This window comes from Mobula hypostoma, chromosome 8 (genome assembly GCF_963921235.1).
Source record: "Mobula hypostoma chromosome 8, sMobHyp1.1, whole genome shotgun sequence".
Classification (NCBI taxonomy): domain Eukaryota; kingdom Metazoa; phylum Chordata; class Chondrichthyes; order Myliobatiformes; family Myliobatidae; genus Mobula; species Mobula hypostoma.
The window spans coordinates 21744012-21757462 of record NC_086104.1 but is presented as its reverse complement, the minus strand read 5'-3'; the positions used below and the strand labels follow the sequence as shown (position 1 = coordinate 21757462).

The window sequence follows — 13451 nt, the reverse complement described above, 5'->3', positions numbered from 1 at the left end:
TGTTTATATATTTTTAGCAGTTAATATATATGATAGATTTCGACAGACGAATACCGTGGTAAGATTTCCTGCCGTGTACGTATCTGATATGGCCTGGGCTGGGCTGGCGCTGTGAGTACTGACATGGCGGCGGCCCCGGAGGAGTTAGAGCTCGGAGAGGATATCGATGCCGAAGCTATCGATCCGGAGTGTGAGGACAATGGAGAGGAGGAAGAGGAAAGCGCAAACAATGAGTTCACGCTGGATGAGGTGTTGCGGCTCGGAGGGACCAAGGTATGAGATCGAGGAAGGGCTGTCAGGTTCTTTCGGAGGTGATGGTTAGCGGCCGGGCACCGGGCATGGCGGCGTCCCTGTCTACACGTGGGCTCTGTGCTGTTGGGGTCCGGCTAATCGCCCGTGTTCGTGGCGGAGTGAGGGAAAGAGTGGACACTTGTTAAGTGCGGAGTTCAGCCAAGTATCACCTGCCTAGCAAAGTGTGGCAAGTCAGACCTAGGTTGTAAGCTGCTGGTTAATACCCAACCATATGTGCGTCTATCGCCTGTGCTTACTGTGGAAAAAGACATGCAGGCTAATGGATTCAGGGGAGGGAACAGAGGTATCCTGGAGCATATCAAAATTACTAAAGACGAGGTTATAGAGATTTTAAATTCGAAAGAGAGGGGATAAATGCTCAGCGACTGACTAGGTATATTTTAGGATCTGCACAGGTACTTTAATGAACAAGACATCGTAGGATATGGAATTAATACAGGTAAATGGGATTAGTATGGATAGTATGGTGGCAGCCTACCCGTTTCAATTCTGTAGAACTCTGTGAAATCTGAGAGACATTTGGATGATATGGGAACCAGGAGTTGTTTGGATCAGACAAAAATCTAGAGCCAAAAGTTCAATCATATATGGTCTTCATGGCAGGAGACTCTTAGGGGTGAATTACCTATTTGGCACTAAACTTTGAGATTTGCTTTAGAAAAATTCAAGTGCTCAAGATGTGGATAGGTAGGTGGAGTCTCTTCCTGTGATCTTCTGGACTCTCATACAGTGGGTTCCAGATCCATATGTAGTTGAGGCCCATTGCTGAATGACTTTTGGTTTAATTGGAGATTCATTTTAAAGAATTTCAGACTTTGATTCACATGTTACTTTTCATGAACTCCAATTATGCTGGAACTCTTTAAAACAGTTGATGTGAGTTTGTTGGTTAGTTAGGGTTAAGGTAATAATTGATTTGTGTACTCACGAATAAACAAGTACATTGTGATCGTCTATTTTGATGCTTAAGAGATAAATATTGTCCCGAATACTGAGAATAGCTCCTCTGCTTTTATTTGAAATAGTGTCATTATTACCCAACAAAGAAATTTGTAGGTACCACTTTGCCATTGTACTGTCTGTGTATCTGGATTTGGATCCCAAACTTGGAAATTTCCTTTCTAGGAAACTTTGCTGTAAGACACTCTTTAAAATCTAACTCTCTTCTTGTCTAATAATTCCTAATGCTTTCTCTCAAGTATTGATTATGGAAAGGAAAGGTATGTTGCATCCGGAGTTTCTCCGGTTAGCGGACGATTTCCCTCCACGCCTCTCTGACGTAGTGGGAACCGCGTACGTGGCAAGTTATAGCAGTGGTTTGCCATTGCCTTCTGCCGGGTGAGTTCCTAAAGAGATCACACTGAAAATCCCTAATATGGACCATAAGACATAGGAGCAGAATTAGGCCATTCGGTCTATCGAACTGCTCCACCTTTGATCTTACCTGATCTATTGCCCTCTCAACCACATTATCCTGCATTCTTGCCAAAATCTTTCACGCCTTGACTTATCTATCAACCTCCACCTTGAGTACACCTAATGACCTGGCCTCCATGGTCACCTGTGGCAATGAATTCCACAGATTCACCACCCTTGGGCTAAAGAAATTCTTTCTCATCTCCATTATAAATGGACGTCCCTGTATTCTGAAGTTGTATCCTCTGATCCTGGACTCCCAAACCATAGGGAGCATCCTCTCTAAATCCATTCTATCTAGGCCTTTCAATATTTGATAGGTTTCAGTGAGATCCACACCCCATCCCTTTCCTCAAAATTCCAGAGAGTACAGACCCAGAGCCATCAAACACTCCTCATATGATAAGCCTTTCATTCCCAGAATCTTTTTTTGTGAACCTCCTTTGAACCCTCTCCAATGACAGCACATCCTTTCTTAGATCAGGGGCCCAAAGCTGCTCTCAGTACTCCAAGTGAGGCCTCATCAGTGTTTTATGAAGCCTCAGCATTATATCATTGTTTTTATATTCTAGTCCTCTTTAAATGAATGCTAACATTGCATTTGCCTTCCTCACCACAGACTCAACTTGCAAATTAACTTTTAGGAATCCCTGCACGAGGATTTCCAAGTTCCTTTGCTCCTCAGATTTTTTAGTTTTCTCCCCATTTAGAAAATTGTCTACGCTTTTGTTCCTTCTACCAAAGTGCATGGCCGTACACTTCTCGACACTGTATTCTATCTGCCAGTAATTTCCAAACCCGTCTTAGTCCATCTGCTGCCTCCTTACTTCCTCAATACTAACTGCCTCCACCTATCTTCGTGTCATTCACAAACTTGGCCATAAAAAACATCAATTCTGTCATCAAAATCATGGACGTGCAGTGTAAGAAGAAGCAATCCCAGCACTGACCCCTGAAGGACACCACTAGTCACCTGCAGCCAGTCAGAAAGGCTCCCTTTATTCCCACTCTGTGCCATCTACCAATCAGCCAATGCTCTATTCATGTTAGTGTCTTACCTATAATACCTTGGGCTCTTATGTCGCAAAGCAGCCTCATGTGTGGCACGTTGTCAAAGGCCTTCTGAAAATCCAAGTACACAACATCCTCCGATTTTCCTTTCTGTTCTGCTTGTTATCTCCTCAAAGAGTTCTCACAGATTTGTCAAGCAAGATTTTTCCTGAAGGAAACCATGCTGACTTTGGCTTGTGTTATCATGTGCCTCCAAGTACCCCAAAACTTTTCTCCTTAACAATCAACTCCAACATCTTCCCAACCACTGAGTTCAGGCTAACTGGCCTATAATTTCCTTTCTTCTGCCTTCTTCCCTTCATGAAGAGTGGAGTGATATTTGCAATTTTCTAGTCCTCGAACCTGCCAGAATCTAGTGATTCTTGAAAGGTTATTACTAATGCCTCCTCAATCTCTTCAACTTCCTCTTTCAGAATCCTGGAGTGTAGTCCATCTGCTTCAAGTGACGTCTACCATCAGACCTTACAGCTTCCCAAGCACCTTCTCCCTAGTAATAGCAACTACACTCACTTCTGCCTCTCCAGCATACTGCTAATGTCTACTTCAGTGAATACTGATGCACAGTACTGATTCCGTTCGCCTGTCATTTTCTTGTTCACCATTACTACCTCTCCAAAATCATTTGTTTGTGGTCCAATATGTACTCTTGTCTCTCTTTTAAATAGGCATCCGTTAGTCTCGTGAGACCATGGATTTGCGCCTTGGAAGGTTTCCAGGGCGCAGGCCTGGGCAAGGTTGTATGGAAGACCAGCAGTTGCCTATGCTGCAAGTCTCCCCTCTCCACACCACCGATGTTGTCCAAGGGAAGGGCATTAGGACCCATACAGCTTGGCACTGGTGTCGTCGCAGAGCAATGTGTGGCTAAGTGCCTTGCTCAAGGACACACACACTGCCGCAGCCAAGGCTCGAACTAGCGACCTTCAGATCACTAAATGAACACCTTAACCACTTGGCCACGCGCCAACACAAGTGTCTCTTTTACTCATTATATATTTGAAGAAAGTTTTGGTATCCCCTTTAATATTATTGGCTGGCTTACCTTTGTATTCCATCTTTTCCATCTTTATGATTTTTTTTTAATTGCCTTCTGTTGATTTTTAAAAGCTTCCCAATCCTCTAATTTTCCAGTAGCCTTTGCTGTCCATGGCAAAGAAGTATGGCCTTCTATTCTGGTTGAGGAAGGTGAGATCATCAATTTTCCTCCCACCTTTTAGTATTTAAGTGATTTTTGTTTACTGGGTTCGCACTTGTTTTCAGTTGTTTGATTACTTTATCAACCCCTTGCTATGTGAACAGTGCCAATTTTGCAATGAGTTAGTAGAAAGAGCTTCTTTGAAGCATATTTGGTTTCTTTATTACATTAAAGATACCCTCTAATGTATTGCTTATATTCTTGTATTTAATCAGAATATTTCCACTTTACACCAAAATTGCCTTAGTTATTGCTAAAATTATTCACATGATAAACCAGAGAAATCTACTTTACATAGAAGGAGCAATACCATACACTGTAATTGTGTATTTTCTTTTATAGGCCGATTATCTAATGCTGCATCACTTAAATGAAAATGAAGAACTGATTGATGGTGGAAAAAAGTCAGCAATTGATGATCTAGAAGAAGGTGAATTGGAAGCCTTTGTCCAGAAAATAGGCATAAGAAAATACTCTAAAATTGTGCAAGAAGATGAAGAGAGTGCTAAAGATGAAAAGCAAGCAAAAAAGGAGGGTGTACAAATTGACAAAAAGGGCAAGAAAAGTAAAAATAAGGAACTGAAAGAGAAAATTCAAGATGGAAAGGCTGATAAAAAAGGTCAGCCTGGCAGAACTGGAAAGCAAAAAGATAATCAGGAATCAAGTACATGTGAAATACCAGGACGGAAAACCAAACATCAGGATATGTTTGAATTTCACCCCAAACAATACTTATTGGTAAAGCCAGGTGGAAAGTGGTATGATGCGGATTATGCAAATGAGCACACCTCTGAGCCACAAGATGAATCATTTGTCTCACAGTATAAAAATCTTGCTAAGCAGCTCTATGAGCACGAAACCAATCTTTACTCAAATAAGAAAAATCAAAAAGGAGCGAGTTCAACGTGGATGAAAACAGTTGTCACAACAGGCACATTGGCAGACAGGATGGCAGCCATGACACTTCTGATTCAGGATGCTCCGGTGCACACTCTTCACTTTGTAGAGGTATTAGTCAACCAAATCAAGAAGAAGGGAAGTCGGCGGCAGTCCTTAATGGCTTTGAGCACACTAACAGAACTACTAATCTCTGACTTGCTTCCAGACAATCGAAAATTACAAACTTTCTCGCAGCATCCTTTTAAAAAGCTGGAAGAGCTTGCCAGTGGTAACAAAGATACCAGGGACAAGCGCCTAATAATGTGGTACTTTGAACATCTCTTGAAGCACCATTTTGCAGAGTTTGTGCAGGCTTTAGAAGCTTTGACTCACGACAATGTGCAGGCAACAAAGGCTCAGGCCTTGGGTACAATTCATGAGATCCTCTGCAATAAGCCAGAGCAAGAGAAAGCCCTGCTGATTCAGTTAGTAAATAAGTTAGGAGATCCACAACATAAAATGGCGACAAAGGCCTCCTATCTTTTAGAAACATTGCTTCATAAACATCCCAACATGAAAACTGTTGTGTGTTGTGAAATTGAGCGACTTCTATACAGGCCTAATATTAGTCTGAAAGCTCAGTACTATGCCATTTGCTTTCTCAACCAGATGGTCTTGAGCCACGAGGAGAGTGACCTTGCTGGGAAATTAATAGCCATTTATTTTTCATTTTTCCATGCCTTTGTTAAAAAGTCAGAAATAGACTCTAAAATGCTAAGTGCTTTGCTGACTGGTGTCAATAGAGCTTTTCCTTATTCCAAAATGGATGATGAAAAGATAATGGAACAGATGGATACGTTGTTCAAGGTTGTTCATTTTGTGAACTTCACAACGAGTGTCCAAGCACTCATGTTGCTATTTCAGGTGATGGACTCCAAACAAGCTATATCCAATCGATACTATGTCGCACTTTACCGGTAAGATTTACTTGGTACAAAAACTCTTGATGTGAAGTGACTGAGAATTTCAAATCGTTTCGTGGAAAGTATAACAATTTCTAGAATGCAATCTGATTCATAGAAAAAAAAAACGTGCAATTACATTCCTTGTGGCAATAGTGATTTTTAAAGATATCACCTAATTAAGGATTAATGCAACATAGTGTTTACAGCATTTAAAAAATCTAGAATGGTCTTTGCATACAGGTAGGTATGCTATTGCATGTTTCCATAATGTAAATTGGTTATAAAGTAATTTATAGATTCTGTATTGCCCGTTATGCTGCTGGGGTTTAGGGCAGCAATTAAGGTCCTTCTCATCTCATGGTGTTCAGGGCTTCATTCACTGTGTCAGTAGCTTAGTTTTCACTTCTATCAGTCATGCAAGTCCCGGGGGTGGAGACTCAGGAACACTGTCACACTCAGGTGTAGAAGGATTCTTCAATGCTGTTTTTGTAACAGTTTTATTTGACCAGTCAGGGTTGTTACCCTGAGCTGAACCCCCGAACCAGGAGGACCGGTGGATGACTTAGTCTGGCCTCTACCCTTTGAACAGTTTGGCATGGGTGACCCTCCCAAAGGCCAAAGCTCAAAGCCCTGACTCCAGTCAGCGTAGCTCTCCAGGTCATTGAGGTGTGCCTGCCTCCAAACCATAACAATTTGTGATCCTCTCGGAGGGATTTATGGATGAAAGAATACTATTTGCTTTATAGATTAGTGTAGCACATTCAAGATGGGGAAAGCAGCACCCACAATACACTGGAAGAACTCAGCAGGTCGGGCAGCATCCGTAGAAACCATCAGTCAACGTTTCGGGCTGGAACTCTTCGTCAGAACTGAAGAGGGAAGGGGCAGAGGCCCTATAAAGAAGGTGGGGGGAGGGTGGGAAGGAGAAGGCTGGTAGGTGCCAGGTGAAAAACCAGTAAGGGGAAAGATAGGGGTGGGGGAAGGGAGGCAGGGAGGGGATAGGCAGGAAAGGTGAAGAAGGAATAGGGGAAAACACAATGGGTAGTAGAAGAAGGCAGAACCATGATGGAGGTGATAGGCAGCTGCGGGAGGAGGCAGAGTGAAATAGGGATAGGGGAAGGGAGGGGGAGGGAATTACCGGAAGTTGGAGAATTCTATGTTCATACCAAGGGGCTGGAGACTACCTAGATGGTATATGAGGTGTTACTCCTCCAACCTGAGTTTAGCCTCATCATGGCAGTAGAGGAGGCCGTGTATGGACATACCCGAATGGGAAGCAGAGTTGAAGTGGGTGGCAACCGGGAGATCCTGTCTGTTGTGGCGGATGGAGTGGAGGTGCTCGACGAAGTGGTACCCCAATCTGCGGCGAGTTTCACCGATGTAAAGGAGGCCGCACCGGGAGCACCTGATGCAATAGATGACCCCAACAGACTCACAAGTGAAGTGTTGCCTCACCTGGAAGGACTGTTTGGGGCCCTGAATGGTGGCAAGAGAGGAGGTGTAGGGACAGGTGTAGCACTTGCGCTTACAGGGATAAGTGCCAGGTGGGAGATCTGTGGGGAGGGACGTGTGGATCAGGGAGTCGCGGAGGGACCGATCCCTGCGGAAAGCAGAGAGGGGTGGAGAGGGAAAGATGTGCTTAGTGGTGGGGTCCTGTTGAAGGTGGCGGAAGTTGCAGAGGATAATGTGCTAGATCCGGAGGCTGGTGGGGTGATAGGTGAGGACAAGGGGAACTCTGTCCCTGTTGTGGTGGCGGGAGGATGGGGTGAGAGCCGAAGTGTAGGAAATGGAGGAGATGCGGGTGAGAGCATCATTGATGACAGCAGAAGGGAAACCACAATCCTTAAAGAAAGAGGACATTTGAGTTGTCCTGGAACGGAAAGCCTCATCCTGGGAGCAGATGCGGCAGAGACGGAGGAACTGGGAATAGGGAATGGCATTTTTGCATGTGGCGGGGTGGGAAGAGGTATAGTCGAGGTAGTTATGAGAGTCAGTGGGCTTGTAGAAGATGTATCTTTAGCTTTCCCCTTACTGGTTTTTTACCTGGAACCTACTAGCCTTCTTTTTCCCACCCTCCCCCCCCCCCACCTTTATAGGGCTTCTGCCCCTTCCCTCTTCAGTCCTGAGGAAGGGTTCTGGCCCGAAACGTTGACTGATCGTTTCCACGGATGCTGCCCGACCTGCTGAGTTCCTCCAGCGTGATGTGAGTGTTGCTTTGACCCCAGCATCTGCAGAATATTTTGTGCTTACAAGATGGGGAAAACCTGTTTAATTCTGTTCTTTGAAGGCAACTACAGCCTATGCTGCTAAAATGCAACTTTTTATAAGATGCGTTTTCTTATGGGTATAACTGAGTGTTAAAGAAGAAGTGCCTGCATTCGTTCTCCTTTTGGGTTACACAAGAATGTGAAAAATAAATATGACAGCTGCTGAAATAAGGGTGATTGAAAAGAAGAAACAAGAGGGGGTGTCTCTGTACACTGCCTTCACGTCACAGGCACATTTTGCACTTAATTTAGAACAGCAATACTGATGTTGAAAGAAGTAGGCTATTGCAAATAACAACAGCTTATGGTGACTGTAAAATTAATCCATCTGATTTGACACTAACTCGACACTCCCCCACTCCCCAGAAGATAGATGTTGGAGTATGTAATTATTTTGAAAGTTGCTCAAATCTATGGAAGGTTTAAAACAAGAAGCAAAACATTAGGGCGACATTATAGACGCATTGCATAAATGTGGTATATTTTATGTATTCCAATCACAAGCAAAAGAAAATCTGCAGATGCTGGAAATCTGAGCAACACACACAAAATGCTGGAGGAACACAGCAGGCCAGGCAGCATCTATGGAAAAGAGCACAGTCGACGTTTCAGGCCGAGAGCTTTCAGCTGTATTGGTTTCTAAAGATTGGAAGAGTTTGGTTGACTCTTAACAGCAACACAGACATTTGGGGCTCAATGACCAGTGTATTCTATGTAATCTGTTAATATTGGTTTCCTGTGTGCAACATCATTTAATGCTGCATTTAATTTAATATTATTTATTAAACAATCACTAGTATATGTGTCATAGTTGATATTTATTAATTATCGTTGTCGTTCTGTATGTTGTGAAATTTGTTGTTCTATAGCAGCCATATCAAACAAAATATAAAAATTACAATAAGTTACAAAAATCAATAAATTGAGAAATTTAAAGAATTTAATAATATAAATTGGGGTGCTGGAGGTATTCTTTTGAATGGAAATTTGATGAGATGGCTATAGAACAATATAAAGAAGGTTGATTTACATCAGTTATTAAGGTGATGTGGGTGTTACTGGCAATGCCTGCATTTATTGTGCAACCCTAACTGTTGAACTGAGAGTCAACAACCTGGTGGGCCTGAAGTCTCTTGAGGGACATACTGAATATTCATACACTGAAGGATATTGGTGAATCGGTTAGGGTTTTACAATATTTAGGCAGATTCATAGCTATCATTACTGACTATAGTTTTTTTAAATTTCAGATTTACTTAATGACTTGAATTTAAATTCCATGACTGCCTTCAAGTTCTTCTCAAAATTAATGGTCTAAATGTCTAGATGCTAGTCTATAGTATGCTACCACAGTCAACGATGATAGTTCTGGTTACAGAGATTTAGTAATAGTCTTGTCTCTTCTATCATTCAATATGCTTGAAACCAGTATTAATGTAATTTTGTAGATGATTTAAAAACCTCCTATCTTTTGCAGGAAACTGTTGGATCCAGGACTGGCACAAAGTTCTAAACAAGCAATGTTTCTAAACTTGCTGTACAAATCTTTGAAGTCTGACATTGTGCTTCGTCGCATCAAAGCATTTATAAAAAGGATCCTGCAGGCTACTTGTGGCCAGACGCCAGCGTTTATATGTGGAGCCCTCTTCCTTATTTCTGAGATTTTGAAGCTGAAGCCAGGTGTTCAAGCACTCTTAAAAGAACATTGGGTATAGCTTCTACTATTTCACCAATCTATTCTGTTCTTTAATATAGTGTTCTACATTAATAGAGAAGGCATGGTCCTGTATCTTAGTAGAAATCAGCATTAAGTCAAATGAGCATAGAAAGAAATTATACAACATTTTGTATACTTAAGTACATTGAAATGTAACTAAAAGGATATTAAATGCTCATTTGCAATGTAATAATGGGGAAAAAAAAGCAGAGTTCAAATGAAGTGGAAAATATTAGTTTACTTCAGGCAATTCCTAAATTAAACTTAGATATTTTAAGTTTGGTTATAATATGTGGAATTTTTGTAATCTGTGCTAACCTGCAACTATAATACACTAATAAGAAAGGTTATGATTCCTACACCGTACTGAGATAACTCATCAATGATGAGGTGCTTCTATTCTGTGTTGTGATCAAACGTTACCAATCGGAACAGCAGTAATATTGAAATTGATAGACATGTAACTGCAGCTTGATTAGCATCTGTAGAAGAGAAAGAAACGAAATCTTTGGTATTTTGTAACAGTAATCTTTTATTCTTCAAATATTGCATTTCATGTATGACAGCTAAAATTATAGACTGTGAGCTAGTAATGCTTGGATAATATTTAAAGTTGCCAAATATTTTCTACTAAGGAATCTGATGAAGAGGAAGATTTTAGAGATGTTGATGACAGTGAAGATAAATCTGAAGATCTTAATGAAGAGAATATGGTGAACAAATTGCATGAAGGGGAAAAATGTGGCAATGCTAACAAAGTAGAAGAAAGCATTGTTCAGAATACAACTGCAGCCAAAAAGCCTGAATCAACTGTCTCTGTGTCATGGTTGCACCACAAAAATCAAGAAGGTAAATTATATGGATAGGCAAAATGTTCAGTATTGTAAGTTTTTCATTATTTTGCTTTACTGGATGCAAGAATAAAATCTTTATCTACATGTCACCCAACCAGGATTCACATTACTGACCCGTGACACCCTATTCAAAAGGCTATGTATGAATCAGATTAGAGTTGACTGCAGGTTCAAGTCCTCTGCCAGGACTTGTACAATTGTGACTCTCTGTTGAATTGTATTAATATATTCTTTGTACTTTGTTAGGCAAAATCCAGCAGAGGCTTCCTTAGTGATAGAGGTTAACTATTCATAAAGTTTAGCATCCCAATTGTGAGGTTGCCATTCAAATTTCAATCTGTTTGCAGTTTATGGAAGTGGGCAAAATACCGCTATTGAGCTCTACTCTTTGTTATAGGTGGAAAGAGTCTAGGAACCTACGATCCACTCCACAGGAATCCCCTCTCTTGTGGAGCAGACCATGCGGGTCTCTGGGAATTGAGAAAGGTAAAATATCTTGTTTACTGTTATGTGATCATGTGCAGCTGGTAACTTTTTTTTTTGAAAAGTAAAACTCTAAATATGAGATACTGGTTCAGAAGATGAGGATGCATGGGATCCAGGGCAAGTTGATAAATTGGGTTTAGTATTGGCTTAGCAGCAGGAGTCAGAGGATGATGCCAAGATGTTGCTTTAGTAGTTGGACATCTCTGATAATGGTGTCCCACAAGAATCAGTGTCGGGGCTGTTACTGTTTGTCACGTGCATAAACCAGTTGTTTTTATGTGGAAGCAGGAGGCTTGATCGGTATGTTTGCACGTAACACTAAGATTGGTTCACAATGTAAGCATGAGATTCTACGGATTCTGGAAGTCCAGAGCAACTCAGAAAATGATGGAGGAAATCAGCAGGTCGGACAGCATTTATGGAGGGGAATAACAATTGACATTCTGGGCCGAGACCCTTCATCAGCACTGGAAAGGAAGTGTGAAGAAGCCAGAACAAGAAGGTGGGGGTGGGAGAGGGGAAGTTGTACCTGCTGGCAGGTGAAGCCAGGAGAAGGTGGGATGAAGTGAAAAGCTTAGAGATGATAGGTAGAAAAAGAAAAGATTTGAAGAAGAAGGAATCTGATAGGAGAGGAGAGTGACCATGGGAGAAAGGGAAGGAGGAGTGGCACCAGTGGGAAGTGATGGGCAGGTGAGCAGAAGTGAAGGGGCAAGAGGGGAGTGAGAATGGGGTATTGAAAAAGAGGGGAGTGGGAGGGGGGGAGAAATTACCAGGCTAGATAAATCAGTGTTTATGCTGACAGGTTGGTCGACAGTGTGGTGGGTAGCCATAGGCTGCAGGGTGATATCAGTGTGTTAATAAAATGAGCTGAGAAATCACAGGTGCAGTTTAATCCTGAAAAGTGTGAAGTGATGCATTTTGGGAGTACTTATGAGACTGGATCGTGCAACTTGAATGGGGAGTATTAGGCTTGGTGTACAGGTCCAAAGATCCCTGAGGGTGGTGGAGCAGGTAGATAGTGTGGTCAAGATGGCATATGGATGAGACTATAAGAGATGGGAGCAGAACTGGGCCATTTACCCAGTGAGTGTGCTCACTATTTCATCATGGCAGATTCATTTTCCATCTCAATCCCATTCTCCTGCCCTTTGATTAATCAAGAAACTTTCAATCTCCGCCTTAAATACACTTAATGACCGGGCCTCTTGTGCAACAAATTCCACATATTCACCACCCTTGAGCTAAAGAAAATCCTCCTCATCTCTGTTCTAAATGGACATTCCTCATTCTGAGGTTGTGCCTTCTGGTCCTAGACTACCCATTATAGGAAACATCCTCCTTTACATCCACCCTATCTAGACCTTTCAGTGAGATCCCCATCCCTTGTCCTTCTAAATTGCAGCAAGTACAGGCCCAGAGCTATCAAATACTCCTCATATAATAACCCTTTCATTCCCAGAACCCAAAGCTTAACTGCCCATGTCCCTCTACACAGGCTTCTGGACCTGCAGAGCTCCAGTGGATTGTTTTTGTTCTATATTTCAGCATCTGCAGTCTCTTGTTTCTTTCTTTCCTAATTCCTATTTGGTTTAATTCTGCCCCTCGTACCCAGGCTGCTTATTAGGTGATCACTATGGCCCCCCATCAAGGGGGCCTTAAAGCTCTCCACTTCTTTTTGGACAACAGAACCAACCTTTTCCCCATCTCCATCTGGCAGAACTGATCCTCACCCTTAACAATTTCTCCTTTGGCTCCACCCACTTCCCTCAAACCCAAGTTGTAGCCATGGGTGTTGACACAGGCTCCAGCTGTGCCTACCTTTTCATTGGCTACGTGGAACAGTCCACATTCCACGCTTAAACCAGCATTGCTCCGCAGCTCTTCCTATGCTGCATTGACAAATGCATTGGAGCTTTTTCCTGCACCAATGCTGGGCTTGTCAATTTCATTATCTTTGCCTCCATCTTCCACCTTGCCCTCAGACTTACTTGGTCCATCTCACCCCTTTCTCGATCTGTCTGTCTCCAACTCTGGAGGCAGTCTAAATACTGATATATTTTATAAACCCACTAACTCTCACAGCTTTGACTATACGTCTTCCCACTCTGTCACTTGTAAAAATGCCATTCCCTTTTCTCAGTTCCTCAGTTTCTGCTGCATCTGTTCTCAGGATGAGGCTTTTCATTCCAGAATAACTGACATGTCCTCCTTCAAAGAAAGGGGCTTCCCTTCCTCCACCATTAAAGCTACCCTCACCCACATCTCTTCCATTTCGCGCACATCTGCCCACAT

General features: G+C 42.3%; 1 protein-coding gene across 1 annotated transcript in view; it reads left to right on the top strand.

Annotated features, from left to right (window-relative positions):
* Nucleotides 1-107: 107 nt before the first annotated feature.
* cebpz (CCAAT enhancer binding protein zeta) overlaps nt 108-13451 on the top strand; it is a 40230-nt gene continuing 26886 nt past the window's right edge. The window contains exons 1-5 of the mRNA XM_063055563.1: nt 108-273; nt 4334-5847; nt 9580-9811; nt 10455-10668; nt 11071-11159. Of these exons, the coding sequence (XP_062911633.1) occupies nt 124-273; nt 4334-5847; nt 9580-9811; nt 10455-10668; nt 11071-11159 (2199 nt within the window). The 5' untranslated portion in view covers nt 108-123. The remainder of the gene's footprint in view (nt 274-4333; nt 5848-9579; nt 9812-10454; nt 10669-11070; nt 11160-13451) is intronic.